Here is an 18,334-nt window from a genome sequence, read left to right on the forward strand (position 1 = left end):
GACAGTGGTACAAAAATACTACAAGATATCTAAGGAAATAATTAACTTAGGATTTTATATGTATCTTTCAAATACAGGGGATACACACATGTATATATAGTTATACGTATGTGTACATATATACACACATAAGTTGATAATTATAAGTTGTAATTGCCTAAATTAATATTACTATTCTTATTTTTTTGAGACAGCATCTTGCTCTATTGGCCAGACTGGAATGCAATTATAGTTCACAGGAGCTTCGATCTCCTGGGCTCAATTAATCCTCCCACTTTGGCCTTCTGAGTTGCTAGGACCATACAGGCATGCCACCGTGCCTGGCTAATATTTGTATTTTTCGTAGAGACAAGGTTTCATCATGGTGCCCAGGCTGGATGTAAATTATTTTTATAGGCTTATGTTTATATAAAATACATATGTATATAAAGAATTCAAGAAATACTGTTTGCACAACTACGTTTAAATAAGTTAATAAGGTACAAACTTCAGAAATAATAGGAAAAAACTCAGCAAAAGAACTGGCAGATTGCTTCAAAACCATTTACTCCTATAACTAAGGTTAAAAGAAATAGGGCTACTAAAGTATAGACATATAACTATAGCATATACATATAACTATGTATGTTATATGCTGTCAGAAAATAGAAATGGTATGAATAATAAAAAACTGGGTGGGCAAGCAGAAGCAAATAGGAATTTGAGTTTGCTTACTGCTGCAAACTCAAGAGAAGTTAAAAGAACTTTACAAAACATGAAAATTATCAAGTAATAGAAGTATTGTACATAATATATTAAATGGTATGAAGTCACATACTAAGAATGGCCATTTTACTTATTAACATTATATGATAGAGTTTTTAAAATGGAAGAGGAAAGAAAACAAGCTAGTTTTTTATTGCTTACAGTATGAAAATAATGGACGCTCAAACATGGATAATTTTATTAAGTTATAAAGGTAACTAGAACAACAAATATAATCCATCCTATATCCATCCATCCATCCATCCATCCATTTATTTCCCACTTTGAGACCACATAATAACTTAAAAAATAAAATAGGCCGGGCGTGGTAGCTCATGTCTGTAATTCCAGCACCTTGGGAGGACAAGGCAGGCAGATCGCCTGAGCTCAAGAGTTTGAAACCAGCCTGGGCAACATGGTGAAACCTCATCCCTCATCTTTATCAAAAATACAAAAAATTAGCTAGGCGTGGTGGTGTAGGCCTGTAGTCCCATTTACTTGGAAGGCTGAGGAAGTCCTTCAAAAAGTACTCGTAGGCCGGGCACGGTGGCTCACTCCTGTAATCCCAGCACTTTGGGAGGCCGAGGCGGGTGGATCACCTGAGGTCAGGAGTTTGAGACCAGCCTGACCAACGTGATGAAACCCTGTCTCTACTAAATATACAAAAATCAGCCAGGCATGGTGGTGGGCACCTGTAATCCCAGCTACTCGGGAGGTTGAGCCACGAGAATCACTTGAACCTGGGTGGTGGAGGTTGCAATGAGCTAAGTTCGCGCCATTGCACTCTGGCCTGGGCGACACAGCGAGACTCCATCTCAATTGAAAAAAAAAAAAAGTACTTGTACTTGTAGAGGCCAGGCATAGTGGCTCACACCTGTAATCCCAGCACTTTGGGAGGTTGACGTGGGTGGACAGCTTGAGCCTAGGAGTTCAAAACCAGCCTGGGCAACATGATGAAACTCTGTCTTTAAAAAATATATAAAAATTAGCTGGGTGTGGTGGCATACACCTGTAGCCCCAGCTGCTTGGGAGGCTGAGGTGGGAGGATCACTTGAGTCCAGGAGGTCGAGGCTGAAGTAAGCTGTGATCACTGCCACTGCACTCCTAGGTGACACAGTGAGATCCTGTCTCAAATAAACAATACTCACATAATATTTACACAGACAAAAAGTCCATTATAGGCTACAGAAGAAACTATAATTAAAAAGTCAGAAATGAAGAAGTAATACACACAACATATAAACACAGTATAATACAGCTAAGAGTTAACAAAAAAATTTAAAAGACCCTTCCATGAATCTGAAACTGCAGAATTTTAAGGGAAAAAAGGATAATGACAACATTATATAGAGAGTAAAGTATATTGCTTTAAGAAGTTAAGCCGATGTGTATTCCCTGAACACAGGTTTAACCCCTTACAGCAATGGAAACAAAATAAATAAAAGTCACACTCTGGAGAAACTCTCGTATATACATACACATATACAAGAAAACATTATTCCACTTATATAAAGTTAAAAAACATGTAAAACTAGGCCAGGCGGTGGCTGATGCCTGTAATCCCAGCACTCTGGAAGGCCAAGGCGGGTGGATCACCTGAGGTCAGGAGTTTGATACCAGCCTGGCCAACATGGTGAAACCCCGTCTCTACTAAAAATACGGGAAAACAAACAAACAAACAAACAAACAAAAAAACCCAGCTGGGCATGGTGTCACACGTCTGTAATCCCAGCTACTTGGGAGGCTGAGGCACAAGAATTGCTTGAACTCAGGAGGTGAAGGCTGCAGTGAGCTGAGATCGTGCCAGTGCACCCCAGCCTGAGCAACAGAGTAAGACTCTCCTCTTAAAAAAAAAAAAAAAAATTAGCTGGACGTGGTGGCGCATGCCTGTAATCCCAGCTACTTGGGTGGCTGAGGCATGAGAATTGCTTGAACCCGGGAGGCAGAGGTTGCAGTGAGCCGTTGTGCCACTACACTCCAGCCTGGGCGACAGAGCAAGACTGTCTCAAAACCAACCAACCAACCAACCCACTCATCCACTACATAAAACTAAGCAATACATGTTTAGGATACAAAACACATTAAAAAACCATTTTTAAATGCAAGGGAAAATAGAAGAGGAACACTTCCTAATTTATTCTGAGTGTTACTCTGATACAAAGACATTACAAGAAAACTACAGACTAATATCTTTTCTGTGTACAGATGCAAAAATGCTCAACAAAATGCTATCAAACCAAATTCAACAGCATATTAAAAGGCGAAGTGGGATTTATCCCAGGAACTCAATGTTGGTTCAACATACAAAAATCAATCAATGTAATACACCATTACAATGTAATACACCATTATTAATAACAGAATATAAAAGGAAAAAACCCACAAGATTATCTCAATAGATGCAAAATAAGCATTTGACAAAATCCAACACCCTCTTTCATGGTAAAAACACTGAACAAAGTAGGAATTTCTAGAAACTAAGAATTTCCTCAACCTGATAAAAACAAAAAACCCCCAGCTAACATCATAATGGTGAAAGACTGAAAGCTTCTCTATTAAGATCAGAAAGAAGACAGGAATGTTCACTCTTGCATTTCTTTTTCTGAGATGCAGTCTCACTCTGCCTGTCGCCCAGGCTGGAATGCAGTGGTGTGATCTCGGCTCACTGAAACCTCCGCCTCCTGGGTTCAAGTGATTCTCCTGCCTCAGCCTGCTGAGTAGCTTGCATTACAGGTGCGTGACACCATGCCCACCTTCAACTAATATTTATTGAGTACTTATGTGCCACACACTGTGCTGGCTGCAGGATATATATTGGCAGACAAACAGACATACTCTCTCCTCAATGCCCTTTCTGACTAGTACAGTAAGCAGAATATAAATTAGTGAATAAAAATTTATAATTACAAATTGTAAGAGAGGTTGTTACAAGAGAATAAGGCAGAGTGGTTAATTATTTAAATGAGTTGATTAGGGAAGGTCTATAATGAGGTAATATTTAAGCTAAAACCCAAAGGATAAAATTTAACCAAGTGAAAGATGATGAAACATGGTGTCATGACCATTCTTGTGCCTAGAGAAAGAATGTAGCCAGAAGAAGAGGGCCCAGGTCTGAAGCTGAGGAACTCCAGTATCTGAAGTTCAGGCAGAATAAACAGCAGCCAACAAAGGAATCTACATAGAAGCAGCGAGACAGACAAGAAGTGACTAACCTAGGAAAGTAAAAATTCTTCAAAACCAAGAGTAACGAAAATGTTTTAAAGAAGAAAGAGTGTGCCAGGAGCAGCGGCTCACGCCTTTAATCCCCACACTTTGGGAGGCCAAGGAAGGCAGATCACGTGAGGTGAGGAGTTCAAGACCAGTCTGGCCAACATGGTGAAACCCCATCTCTACTAAAAATTCGAAAAAATTATTGGGCCGTGGTGGCTCATACCTATAGTCCCAGCTACTTGGAGGCTGAGGCACAAGAATCACTTGAATCCGGGAGCAGTGAGCTTAGATCACACCATTGCATGGGCAAGAGTCAGACTCGGTCTTAAAAAATAAATAAATAAATAAATAAATAAATAAATAAATAAATAAATAATTTATTGGATTTAGCAAACAGAAGTGTTTGGTGGCCTTGAATAAAGTGGTTTGGTGAAAACTGCTAAAGTCAGTGTAAATAGGCTGAAGAGTGAATAAAGAGAGATGAAAGGAGAAGAAAAAGGGGAAGGAGAAAGGGGCAGGAAAAGATGAGTTAAGTTATATTATAGTTCTGGATAAAATAAAACATACAAAAATTTAATATATAGCTAAGCTAAGTTCAAAAACAAGAAAGGGGGTCAAGCGCGGTGACTTATGCCTGAAATCCCAGCAAACTGGGAAGCCGTGGCAGGCAGATCACCTGAGGCAAGGAGTTCAAGACTAGCCTGGCCAACATGGTGAAACCCCATTTCTACTAAAAACACAAAAATTAGGCCAGGCGCAGTGGCTCACGCCTATAATCCCAGCACTTTGGGAGGCCGAGGCGGGTGGATCACAAGGTTAGAAGTTCGAGACCAGCCTGACCAACATGGTGAAACCCTGTCTCTACTAAGTGTTGGGGTTACAAGTGTGAGCCATTGTGTCTGGCCTCAAAGGAGTTTTAACAGTTTTTACTGCTACCACTACTTGACTACCTACTATGTAACAGGCATTGTGTTTTCAAACACTAACTCGTGTAATCTTCCTAACACACTTTCGAAGTAGGTATTACTATCGCTACAGTTTTTAAAGAGCCAGTAAATAGGAATGTAATAGAAATCTGAGATCTACTACTAATTACCACCAAATGTCAAACAAATGCTGTTAGCAACAGTGATAATTTTCAACAAAATTTGAGTTCTTTCTTCTTCAGTGAGCACCTCCCCACCTTCCAATGAACAGCTCTGTTTAAATACCTTGTACTTTTGTCTCAGCTCTTCTGTGTCTTCTTTTTCCACTTCTAGGACACGGCGCCGTTCGGTAGCATCTTCAGCATAATCAAGCTTGACAAAAATAGATATGATTAGACTTAATTCCTAAAGTACCCCCAAGATTAGCTATGAAAAAGTTATTTGTACAACTACAGTATTATCTGAAAACCAAAAAAATTGTATTTTGCTCAGCTACTGCTTGCTTTACTGTCACCCCACAGAGAAAATCACATGCAAAATAGTTTGTTAATCCTGTCATGCTGGTAGTTTCCAAAAGGCACATTTGTTGAAAGGAGACTTCACTTCAGTGTTAATTTTCTTTTCTTTCTTTCTTTTTTTTGAGATGGAGTTTCACTCTTGTTGCCCAGGCAACAAGATCTTGGCTCACTGCAACCTCCACCTCGCGAGTTCAAGTGATTCTCCTACCTCAGCCTCCCGAGTAGCTGGGATTACAGGTGCCCGCCACAATGCCCTGCTAATTTTTTTGTATTTTCAGTAAAGATGGGATTTCACCATGTTGGCCAGGCTGGTCTCGAACTCCTCACCTGTAGCTGGGATTACGGGCGTAAGCCACCACGCCTGGCGACTCCTAATTCTTTGAAAATTAACATTGAGTTTGGGCACGGTGGCTCACGCCTGTAATCCCAGCACTGTGGGAGGCCGGGGTGGGCAGATCACCTGAGGTCAGGAGTTCAAGACCAGCCTGACCAATATGACAAAACGCTGTTTCTACTAAAATACAAAAATTAGCTGGGTGTGGTGTCATGCGCCTGTAATCCCAGCTACTCAGAAGGCTGAGTCAGGAGAATCCCTTGAACCCGGGAGATGGAGGTTGCAGTGAGCCGAGACTGCGCCATTGCACTCTAGCCTGGGCAACAAGAGCGAAACTCCATCTCACAAAAAAAAAAAAAGAAGAAGCAGAATTAGGAATCAATGAAGAAAATATTTTAGGCAAAGAAAAGTAGGTATTACAGATGGCAGCTGAACCCAATTCTATAGAAGGCAAAGCTTTTATCACAGCAACATTTTAAGAGCTGAGCAACACTGCCTGCTGAAGCAAGCACCAAGGTCTGGATCTAAGTCTGATATTGCCTTGCTGTATAACCCTCGGCAAATCACTTAACTTCTTTATGTGCCAGTTAAAACAGGGGCACTGTTTATATTCTATTTGTTTCAAAAGCAGCACTAAATGAAAACGTAAAATACATTTTTAGTTGTCCAAAGAAAAATATTAAAACTACATTTCATCTGATAAACGTATTCTTGCACAGACATCTGAATTTGGAATTGGTATTATTTCAAAATATCCCATAAAACTTACGAGTTAATGAGATCAATTTACCTCCATTTCCATGCGACCCATGCCCATGACATCATACTTGACAACAATTGGAATGGGATCTGTTCTCCCTGTAACAGGAACACATAATCAAGGTAAGGCACAAAGCCAAGCCAACAGCTCATTTTACACATTGGGTTTTGGGTGGTTAGAGATCTTGCCTTGGAGTGCAGAGACCAGAAAGCTACAGTGAACCAAACACAAGCCATTCTCACAGCTTACACTCAAGACCTTCCTTTCCTAGTTTAAACCCAACTAACCACCTTCGCTGACCTTCCAGTTGGGATTAACTTCAAATTACTGTGGCAAAATTACATTAATAAGTAATGCAAAGCACTTTTAAGCAATGGCACCAGGAGGTTTAAATTTTAAAACTTTAAAAACTCCTTTTAAGATCCCCAAATAACTTCCCATCAAAAATCACTTCACTCTGTCACTGATATCCTCCTACACAACTTTTTAACCTAGTTAAAAAAAAAAAAAAAAAAAAAAAAAACTCAACTGGCATGGTTAAATAGAAAAAGTACATTTTCAAACATGATGCAGTAAAACTTTATAATTACAACTCAGTATGTTGAATTTGTTTTCAAAAGATGTTTTACAATTTTTTTTTGATGTTCCTTATAGACAAGGAGATGCTTTACAACTTAATGGGGCTGTGAAAAGTTTAAATAAAAAGAAACAATTAGTTGCCCTTAGAGACAAAGAATAGTTTTCCTTTTAATCTGGTGCTCTAAAGTCCCATTTCCTAGAGTGGATTTAACACTGGCTACGAGGGTAACTGGTAAGCTGTGAAAAGGACTGGTTGCGAAGAAAATTGACTTTAAACTAATTGATCTATGCTGGATAATTTTTTTAAATATATATATATTTAATCCACTCATAACCAGCCAAACAAAGCAAAATGGGGCAGACAAGCACTTTACTACCACAGCTGTTTTACATCACAACTTGCGCTTTTTATTGTGATGTAAGCCCACTGAAAAGAGGACTTACCTTATCCGTTGTACACCTTTAGTGAAAAAACACAATGTTTACTTCCCTCATCATTTCACTCAGGCTGGTGTAAACAATTGGTTTTTTTGGTTGTGTTGTTGTTGTTATACACACACATATATATATATATATATATTATACCTTTGGGCTAAAAATGGAGTTTTCTTAGGCTAAATCTGAGGTATTACCCTCCCAACCCCCAAAAAAAAACTTCTTAAAAAATAAATGCCATGATTATGACTGGTTTTGGTCCTGCAAAATAAAGAAGAAACCATGTTCAAAACGACCACAACCACTTGTATTCGGTGGCTCTATATTTGTGGAATTAATTTTTGCCTTTAAGATGGAATGAAAAACAAATTCATAAGTTTAACTACTTATGTATCCTATTATTGTTTTTAAACAATAAATAGGGAGAATTAGAATTATCACAGCAAAAACAAAAGCAAAAAAACAAAAACAAAACAAAACAAAAAACCCAAACTGTTAAAGAACATCTCATGTCAGGAACAACAAAAAAAACTTCTAGAATACAGCCTTCTTTTAGATACAATTAAAAGACTGCCAGTAAAGCAAAATGAAAATGCATTACTACCTTATGCCCAATGGTATAATAAATAAGCAGTGACTGCAATCTTTAGCAAAAGGACCAAATTAAAGACAGGTTATAAAAATGACTTCCTAGGTGCAATATCACTTTCATAACGTCTCAATCAGGGATTTACTGGTAAAAATAAATGGTCCAATGAATGAATTAAAAAGAAATGTCAAAGCAATTTATTTTGGTATTTTTTTTGATCTGTCAGAATTTGTTTTGCAAGAATCAAGAAAGTTTTGGTACAAATTCATTACCTCTGTAAACCCCTGTTTATAAACTCTGCATTAGTACTTTTGCCTTCTAAGGCAGTCAAAGTTTGTTTTAATTTATTTATAAATTGCAGTAGCAAGTGCTAGTGCCCATTACATTGTGGGGAAATCAAGTTTTTGACAGTATTAGAATTTAATGTTTTAACTGATTTTATTGGCAGTTCTAACACAAACAGATACATCCCTTCTTAACATTACCCTTTAATGAACAGGGATCAGACAAGTTGCATAAGGAAAGGAAAGGAAAATGAAAAAGACCAAGCAGAAGGATGAAGGCTACAACAGAGAAAGTAAGCCTAACATATTGGTGCACTGATGACAAAAGGAGTAATTCAGTCTGAAAATAAAAAATTACCACTGCTAAGATTACCATCACCACAACAAGTCCAGGATCATAATGCTGTAAAAAAGAAACACCATTTGTTAGGCAGAAACCATTAGGGTAAGAAACAGGCCTTCTAGCAGGCAGACAGGATGGGGTAAAGTAACAGTTGGGCTTTGTCCCTCCCCCAATCTCAGCCAGGGACAGAGGAAGGACATTTTGTGCTACAGCAACTGTTTTCATACTGGTCAGACCAAGGTGTGAGATTTTTGTACTGCTACTTAAGAACATGAACAACACCCTCTTCAATAAGGCAGGAGGTAGGGTATCAGTTTCAAGTAAGAGAACTAGCTCTAGCTTCCAATCTTTCATTTAACTATTCTTTCTGGTAAATTAGTATTCAGGGCCCAAGGTAGGACTTTTATAAGAAATTACATCTAAGACTCTATCAGATCAACTAACTGGACAGTAATCAAGTCATTTACTTCACCAAAAGAACTCTAGGAGGCTTAGAGTATGGATGAGATGTCCTCAAGACTTCTCTAGAAATATATACATAAAACAATTAAGAGGTCTAGAAAATAATCTTAGATCTTCAGTGCTTGGAGAACTTTGTACATTTGAATTCTGTTATGAATGAATACAACTCTTTAAGTGGCTCTCCTCAGAACTTTGCTTCCTGTTAACCAAGACTTCCCAGGCTGGCCAATATCTTTCTTTCAGCACACAACAAAACCAATCTTTGAAGGAGAGCTCTAGAGAAACTGACATCAAAAGAACTGTCACATTTAAAATTACTCCACTCAGAGTTAACTCACAGAAAACAAACAGTATGACTTTCAAAGCAATCTTGAAGGTGACATTATTGCCTGGGCCAAGTAGTAATTTCTTAACATTATTAAAGAGGCTACAGACCAAGGAAAAATCCCAGTGGGAAAAGACACCAAACACTACATACAGGAAGACACTGCAGCATTAAAAAACAAAACAAAACACCCCCTCAGTTTATTCAGTTGCTATCAATGATAAATCCTAAAGAACATCACTAAGAATACCTAAATACCAATTTGTAGTGATGACCTCAAAAGGTAGGTAGCAACTGAGTGTCTGCTAATACGTATTCGCTAGAAAACTCAACCTTTTTTTTTTTTTTTTTTTTCCTGAGATGGAGTTTCGCTCTTGTTGCCCAGGCTGGAGTGCAATGGTGTGATCTCGGCTCACCACAACCTCCACCTCCCCGGTTCAAGCGATTCTCCTGCCTCAGCCTCCCAAGTAGCTGGGACTACAGGCATGCACCACCATGCCTGGCTAATTTTGTATTTTTAGTAAAGACGGGGCTTCTCCATGTTGGTCAGGCTGGTCTCAAATTCCTGACCTCAGGTAATCCGCCCATCTCAGCCTCCCAAAGTGCTGGGATTACAGGCGTGAGCCACCTCGCCCGGCCTCAACTTGTTTTAAAAGTAAAATTCAGGTTCCCTACTTCTTGGTTTCTTTTAAAATATGGCAAATATTATTTAAAATATATTAAATTAGTGAGAACATTTTTGTTGCTTGTTTCACTCTAAAGGAAGCAACTTCAACCAGAACACGAAATAATCTCCTTAAAAGAAACTGTCTTCCTCAGGAAGAGATCTATAGACACTTACTGTACTTTGGCCAACTGAGGAAGGGAAAGGAAACACATGCAAAATCAAGAATGTGCCAATATCAATGTATTAATCTGATGGAAAACAACTGATACTCATATTTTCTAAGTCAAAACCTTAAATAATGTTTCATAACCAGAATTACATATTTATTTTCTAGAGAGACTGTCGCTCAGGCTGGAGTACAGCAGCACGATCAGCTCACTGCAATCTCCACCTTTCAGGCTCAAGTGATCCTCTTGCCTCAGCCTCCCAAAGCTCTGGGATTACAGGTGTGAGCTGCACATCAGCCTATTGTCTATTTTAAAATGTAGGTTGACTTATGCAATAATAGAAATTCCTAAATGCTCTCATATATATGCAGGTCTTGCTAAAATGTGAAGGCATGATGACACAAGTAAGGAGGGAATACAAATACAAAAACCCACTGATTATCATAGTCACCCTGTTATTGAGAACAACCCCTCAGGAATCAGTTTTGATTTTAAAATGGTTAAGGCTACACCAATCTACAAAACTGTCCCAAAGACTTAAACTACAGAGAAATAACTCTTTTAAAAAAATTTTTTAATTCATATATATATATTTTTTAGAGGGAGTCTTGCTGTGTCGCCCAGGCTGGAGTGCAGTGGCACCATCTCGGCTCACTGCAAGCTCCGCCTCCCGGGTTCACACCATTCTCCTGCCTCAGCCTCCTGAGTAGCTAGGACTACAGGCACCCGCCACCACGCCCGGCTAATTTTTTGTATTTTTAGTAGAGACGGGGTTTCACCATGTTAGCCAGGATGGTCTCGATCTCCTGACCTCGTGATCTGCCTGCCTCGGCCTCCCAAAGTGCTGGGATTACAGGTGTGAGCCACTGTGCCCGGCTGGTTCTTTTGTTGTTTTTTGGGAAACACTACTTTTTTTTTTTTTTTTTTTTTTTTTTGAGATGGAGTCTCGTTCTGTCACCAGGCTGGAGTGCAGTGGAGCAATCTCGGCTCACTGCAAGCTCTGCCTCCCAGGTTCATGCCATTCTCCTGCCTCAGCCTCAGTAGCTGGGACTACAGGCGCCCGCCACAACGCCTGGCTAATTTTTTATATTTTTAGTAGAGATGGGGTTTCACTGTGTTAGCCAAGATGGTCTGGATCTCCTGACCTCGTGATCCGCCCGCCTCGGCCTCCCATAGTGCTGGGATTACAGGCGTGAGTCACTGCGTCCGGACTGGAAACACTATTTTTTTTTTTTTTTTTTTTTTTTTGAGACGGAGTGTCGCTCTGTCACCCCGGCTGGAGTGCAGTGGTGCGATCTTGGCTCACTGCAACCTCCCCCTCCCGGGTTTAAGCAATTGTCCTGCCTCAGCCTCCTGAGTAGCTGGGACTACAGGTGCGCCATCAAGCCCAGCTAATTATTTTGTATTTTTAGTAGAGATGGGGTTTCACCATGTTGGCCAGGATGGTCTCGATCTCTTTACCTCAGGATCTGCCCACCTCAGCCTCCCAAAGTGCTGGGATTACAGGTGTGAGCCACTGTGCCCGGCCCAGGGAAACACTATTTTTAAAGAGACAAACTCTAGGAATAGAACAACTGGGAAGAATATATTAAAGGACAACCATAATACAGTAATCAGCCATAATTTAGAAAACAGAAGACATATGATTTCCCTGCAGAAATAAATTAGAAAGGAAGAAGCTTCTACAGTGATTAAAACACTGGTTGAACTGTCAACAGATGTTAAGAATACCACAATGTAAGATGTAAGAACACAATGTATCTCTGCTGCTTTTCCCCTTACAGAGATTCAACACAAATATTTACAACAAATACTGCTTTTCCCCTTACAGAGATTCAACACAAATATTTACAAAAAATACTGAGTTTCAGCCAGGCTCAGTGGCTCACGCCTGTAATCCCAGCACTGTGGGAGGCTGAGGCGGGCAGATCACTTGAGGTCAGGAGTTCGAGACGAGCCTGGCCAACATGGTGAAACCCCATCTCTACTAAAAACACAAAAATTAGCCAGGCGTGGTGATGGGCACCTGTAATCCCAGCTACTCAGGAGGCTGAGGCAGGAAAATCACTTGAACTCAGGAGGCAGAGGTTGCAGTTAGCCGAGACTGCACCACTGCGCTCCAGCCTGGGCAACACAACGACACTCCGTCCCCCCAAAAAACAAAACAAAAGCCCAGGCACGGTGGCTCACGCCTGTAATCCCAGCACTTTGGGAGGCCGAGGCAGGTGGATCACCTGAGGTCAGGAGTTCGAGACCAGCCTGACCAACATGGTGAAACACCGTCTCTACTAAAAATACAAAATTAGCTGAGCGTGGTGGTGCATGCCTATAATCCCAGCTACTCGGGAGGCTGAAGCAGGAGAATCGCTTGAACTGGGAGGCGGAGGTTGCAGTGAGCTGAGATCGCACCATTGCACTCCAGTCTGGGCAACGAGAGTGAAACTCTGTTTCAAAGAGACAAAAAAAAAAAAAAAAAAAAAGAGAGAGAGAGAGAGCGAGCGAGTGAGAGAGCGAGAGAGAGGAGTTTCTACTATATTCAAGGCACTGTTCTGGGCACTGCATATAGTGATGATGAAAAAAATAAAAAAATAAAAAAAAGCAACACCACCACTGCAGCACCATGTTCCATGAATTACCAATAAATAGGCAAAACAGAGTAATCTGAGCAGTTGGAACTTCAGCTGAGTTCAGCAAGAGACTGAGAGAAAACAGAACATTAGTGAAGCTAATGCATAAGCAGTTAAAAAAGCTTAAAAAAATGTGTGAAGTTGTCTTTTAAAGATATCTAAAGTTGTCTTTAAAGACTTGACCTTAACGAAGTACAAGTAAATATAAAAGCCATCAAAAAGTCACAAAATCCACTCTTTTTTGTTGTTTATGGAGACAGGATCTTGCTAAGTCACCCAGGCTGGAGTGCTGTGGTGCCATCTCTGCTCACTGCAAACTCCAGCGTCCAGACTCAAGCCATTCTCGAGCCTAAGCCTCCTGAGCAGCTGTGCCCGCCACTACATCTGGCTAATTTTTGTATTTTTAGTAGAGATGGGGTTTCACCATATTGCTCAGACTGGTCTCGAACTCCTGGGCTTGAGCGATCTGTTCATCTTGGCCTCCAAAGTGCTGGGATTATAGGTGTGAGCCAATGTGCCTGGCCTAAAATCCACTTTCTTTTTTTTTTTTTTTTTTTTTTTTTTTTTTTGAGATGGAGTCTTGCTCTGTCACCCAGGCTAGAGTGCAGTGGCCGGATCTCAGCTCACTGCAAGCTCCGCCTCCCGGGTTTACGCCATTCTCCTGCCTCAGCCTCCCGAGTAGCTGGGACTACAGGCGCCCGCCACCTCGCCCGGCTATTTTTTTGTATTTTTTAGTAGAGACGGGGTTTCACCGTGTTAGCCGGGATCGTCTCTCGATCTCCTGACCTCGTGATCCGCCCGTCTCGGCCTCCCAAAGTGCTGGGATTACAGGCTTGAGCCACCGCGCCCGGCCCTAAAATCCACTTTCAAAAGACAATTAAAACTGGGCTGGGCTTGGTGGCTCATGTCTGTAATCCCAGCACTTGGGGAGGTCAAGGCAGGAAGATGGCTTGAGGACAGGAGTTTGAGACCAGACTGGGCAATACAGCAAGACTCCATCTCTCCAAAAAATTTTTCTTAAAAAAATTAGGTGGGCATTATGGCATGCACCTGCAGATCTAGCCACTGAGGAGACTGAGGCAGGAGGACCACTTGAGCCCAGGAGCTAAAGTGAGCTATGATTGCGCCACTACGCTCCAGCCTGGGTGACAGAGAAAAACCTTGTCGAAAGAAAAGAGAAAATGGGGGAAAAAAAGACCATTAAGCTGATAAAGGCCAAGACCCAACATTGACATATTTAAAGTACTTATTTTTTTATTTATTTTTTTATTTTTGAGATGGAGTCTCGCTCTGTCGCCCGGGCTGGAGTGCAGTGGCCGGATCTCAGCTCACTGCAAGCTCCGCCTCCCGGGTTTAGCCATTCTCCTGCCTCAGCCTCCCGAGTAGCTGGGACTACAGGCGCCCGCCACCTCGCCCGGCTAGTTTTTTGTATTTTTTAGTAGAGACGGGGTTTCACCGTGTTAGCCAGGATGGTCTCGATCTCCTGACTTCGCGATCCGCCCGTCTCAGCCTCCCAAAGTGCTGGGATTACAGACTTGAGCCACCGCGCCCAGCCTATTTCTTATTTTTAAGTAATTCAAATACATATGTGAAAATCAAGAATAAAAAACTACGCAGGTGATTCTTTGATTTGCAAAAGTATTCAAAATAGGATTCAAGTCATGCTAATGGACTTAAATATCATTCCATTTATTGAAACAGTGATCACATGAAACTTTCAGAAACACTGAATAAAACATGGTACATTTATTTCCAAACCAAAGCTTAATTTTTGCAAATTTCTCCTGAAAATGACAGTCTTTAAGTGGCATAGAAACACTTACTTTCAGCATCATTCAGATATTTTTCTAAGCAACTCTAACATATGATAGATGCTAACTCTCAGAAAACATTAACTGAAAACACTGAGCACAATACTTATTCCCTAGAGTGTTTTTAAGGTTTAAAAAAAGAGAAAAACTTTCTACCCAAAATAGAGTTCAAATTACCCAGTTCTACAAAAACCAACTATATTCTTGCCATGGCCTTTTTAATGACCTATACAACAACCACATTAATTTGATTTTCTGTCTTCCTTTTTTTTTTTTTTTGAAACAGGGTCTCGCCGTCGCCCAGGCTGGAGTGCAGTGGCATAATCACGGCTCACTGCAGCCTCAACCTCCTGGGCTCAAGTGATCCTCCCATCTCAGCTTCCTAAGAAGCTGGGACTACAGGTGCATACATGTGGTGACATGTGGCTAATTTTTGTTATTTTTTGTAGAGACGGGATTTCGCCATGTTGCCTGCACAGCTTGTTCTGAGCTCAAGCAATCTGCCCACTTTGGTGGGATTACAGACATGAGCCACAGTGCCTGCCCAATTTGATTTTCAAATACAGATGTTTTGTTTTTTTTTTTTGAGACAGAGTCTCGCTCTGTCGCCCAGGCCGGAGTACAGAGGCGCGATCTCGGCTCACTGAAAGCTCTGCCTCCCGGGTTCGTGCCATTCTCCTGCCTCAGCCTCCCGAGTAGCTGGGACTACAGGCGCCCGCCACCACGCCCAGCTAATTTTTTGCATTTTTAGTAGAGATGGTGTTTCACTGTGGTCTTGATCTCCTGACCTTGTGATCCGCCCACCTCGTCCTCCCAAAGTGCTGGGATTACAGGCGTAAGCCACCGTGCCCGGCCCAAATACAGATGTTTTCTAAGGCACAAAAGTTTAATTATGACCTAAACGAATTTCCATCTGACACTGTCCATCTAGGATAAGATAGTTCAATTTTAATCATATAACTAAATATAGTAATAAACAGGAACAAAGGTGGGGCAAAAGGCTTTAGTGAAAGTGTTGTTAAATCAGAATGTTAGGCCTGGAAAGGATATCTCATCCAGGGATAACGGTATCCTCAAGCCCTTAGAAGAGATAATAAAGAGAATTCATGAGTTACTTTCAATCAAAAAAAAAAAAACCTAAAGAAAATCATACTTTTACCTGAGATACAACTGTTTTAGCTAAAATTATATTGACTCACTGAAGGTTGTCTCAAGCTCACCACCATGCTAAGATCAATTTTTTTTAAAAATAGGAAAGCCAATTTAATAAATACAATTTTGGGGTAAAATAGACTAAAACATGGGGCTTAGGAGATATGGGAAAAAAACATAAGTCTTTAGTTTAAAAAAAAAACAAAAAAAAAAACAGGCCAGGCACATGGCTCACGGCTGTAATCCCAGCACTTTGGGAGGCCAAGGCAGCAGATTACCTGCGGTCAGGAGTTTGAGATCAGCCTGGCCAACATGGCGAAACCTCATCTGCATTTAAAATACAAAAATTAGCTGGGCGTGATGGCACGCTCCTGTAATCCCAGCTACTCGGAAGGCTGAGGCAGGAGAACCACTTGAACCCGGGAGGTGGAAGTTGCACTGAGCCAAGATAGTACCATTGCACTCCAGCCTGGGCAACAAGAGTGAAACTCCGTCTCAGGGGGAAAAAAAACAAAAAAACAAAAATAACGTGGTAGAACTTTTGTGCTCTGAGTTTTACTTATGTTTGTATCCATATCTGACACAGTATATAGGCCAGAATAGCATTTAGTTAAAAAGCATTTGTTGACTCAGAGAACGAACATGTTCGTAATGGGTCTGAAATTGGTTCAACCGTAAGTACTTAGTCATGATGATGCACGCCGCTTAACATCACAAGATACTAATGATTTAACTCTCATAATCAAGGAATTATTTTATCAAGTAGAACATATCACTATATTAGAAAGGTCTCCATGTATCAAAAAAATACAAACTTTTATAATGAAATATTTGAGTTTTACATTACTGGTCATTAGAGGCTTAAGGTTTGTTCAATTTCGTTTTTTGTTATCACTCAGGAATCAAGGAGAAGGAGGCATCAAATGTTTAAGAAAAAAATACTAAAGAACTTACATCCATATATCGACAAACTTTTAAAAAACTGAATTGAAAAGTTGCCATAACCAGTTTCAGTGAAGGAAAATCTCAAGTCAGCCCTCATAATAATGATGTTTTCCAGGAAATTAGGTTTAGGGTAAGTGGCCTATTAGAAATTCTGAAAACGTTTTTCCTCTTTTTAAAAAACAGGTCAAAGTAAAAAGTAATTGCTTTTTTGAAGTACCCAATACACTCCTATATACATGTAGGTAGACCAAAAATTACCAGTGGGCTCCAACCTATGTATTTCTTTTTCTTTTCCTTTTTTTTCCCTAAGATGGAGTTTCACTCTTGTTGCCTAGGCTGGAGTGCAATGGCGAGATCTCGGTTCACTGCAATGTTTGCTTCCTAGGTTCAAGCGATTCTCCTGCCTCAAGCCTCCTGAGTAGCTGGGATTACAGCTGCCTGCCACCATGCCTGGCTAATTTTTTGTATTTTTAGTAGAGACAGGGTTTCACCATTTTGGCCAGGCTGGTCTCGAACTCCTGACTTCAGGTGATCCACCCACCTCATACTCCCAAAGTGCTGGGATTACAGGCTTGAGCCACTGTGCCCAGCCTAGAATTCCAAAAGAAAAAATATACTTGTAAAGAGTGGCAACGTGAAACTCAGGGGATCTGAATTACAGTTCTGTTGTTAATTGGGCATGTGACCCATTATTAGCTGTTAATTTCTTTTTATTTTTAGAGACAGAATCTCACCCTGTTGCCAAGGCAGGATGGAGTGCAGTGAAGTCATCATAGCTTACTGTTTAACACTGAACTCCTGGGCTCAAGTGATCCTCCCACCTCAGCCTCCTAAGTAGCTAGGACTACAGGCACTCACCACCACGTGTGGCTAATTAAAAAAAAAAAAAATGTAGAGACAGTGTCTCACAATGCTGCCCAGGCTGGTTTCAAATTCCTAACCTCGAGTTATCCTTCTGCCTCAACCTCACAAAGTGCTGGGAAATAGGTGTGAGTCACCATGCCACCTATATTAGTTTTGTGATCTAAAAATAAAGGAGTTAGACAAGTCTGTAAGGTTCACTTCACAATTTTAAAGTTTGAAGAGTGGAACATATTTCAGTACAAAATATCTGGGGGAATTACGCAGATAGTGGCCAGTCTTGTGATATTATAATAAGCCAACAATCAAATGCCTTCTTAAACTTACTTTTGTTTTTCCATAGCTACACTGAAAATTTTACTATTCCAGGACCACTCTATTACCCCAAAAAACTTTCCAGTCTCATTTAAACTTTCCACTGTAACTCCTCCATTTCATCTTTTTTTTTTTTTTATTTTCTTAAAGACTGAGTCTCACTCTGTCACCCAGGCTGAAGAACAGTGTCACAATCTTGGCTCACTGCAACCTCCGCCTCCCAGGTTTAAGTGACTCTCCTGCCTCAGTCTCCTGAGTAGCTGGGATTACAGGCATGCAT

The 18,334-nt window shown here is 40.6% G+C and overlaps 1 protein-coding gene and 2 long non-coding RNA genes across 35 annotated transcripts in view; 1 reads left to right on the forward strand and 2 right to left on the reverse strand.

Annotated features, from left to right (window-relative positions):
- GPATCH8 (G-patch domain containing 8) overlaps positions 1 to 18,334 on the reverse strand; it is a 107,386-nt gene that overhangs the window by 33,123 nt on the left and 55,929 nt on the right. For 16 of the 33 annotated variants that reach the window (XM_077971912.1, XM_028836591.2, XM_001114634.5 and 13 more), the window contains 2 exons: positions 6,523 to 6,590; positions 5,166 to 5,252 (listed from right to left, as the gene is read on the reverse strand). In XM_077971912.1, coding sequence (XP_077828038.1) covers positions 5,166 to 5,252; positions 6,523 to 6,590 — 155 coding nt within the window. Of the gene's footprint in view, positions 1 to 4,808; positions 5,253 to 6,522; positions 6,591 to 8,737; positions 8,783 to 18,334 lie in introns of all 33 variants that reach the window. The other 17 variants (XM_077971914.1, XM_077971931.1, XM_028836590.2 and 14 more) reach the window with 4 other exon arrangements.
- On the forward strand, positions 11,563 to 15,149 carry LOC144335770 (uncharacterized). The gene is made up of 2 exons (XR_013406921.1): positions 11,563 to 12,250; positions 14,524 to 15,149. It is a non-coding gene; the product is annotated as an uncharacterized LOC144335770 (long non-coding RNA).
- LOC144335771 (uncharacterized) lies at positions 15,351 to 18,233 on the reverse strand. Its single transcript, XR_013406922.1, has 3 exons — positions 17,290 to 18,233; positions 16,237 to 16,395; positions 15,351 to 15,564 (listed from the first exon to the last, which is right to left on the reverse strand). It is a non-coding gene; the product is annotated as an uncharacterized LOC144335771 (long non-coding RNA).

Source organism: Macaca mulatta, chromosome 16 (assembly GCF_049350105.2).
Source record: "Macaca mulatta isolate MMU2019108-1 chromosome 16, T2T-MMU8v2.0, whole genome shotgun sequence".
Lineage (NCBI taxonomy): Eukaryota > Metazoa > Chordata > Mammalia > Primates > Cercopithecidae > Macaca > Macaca mulatta.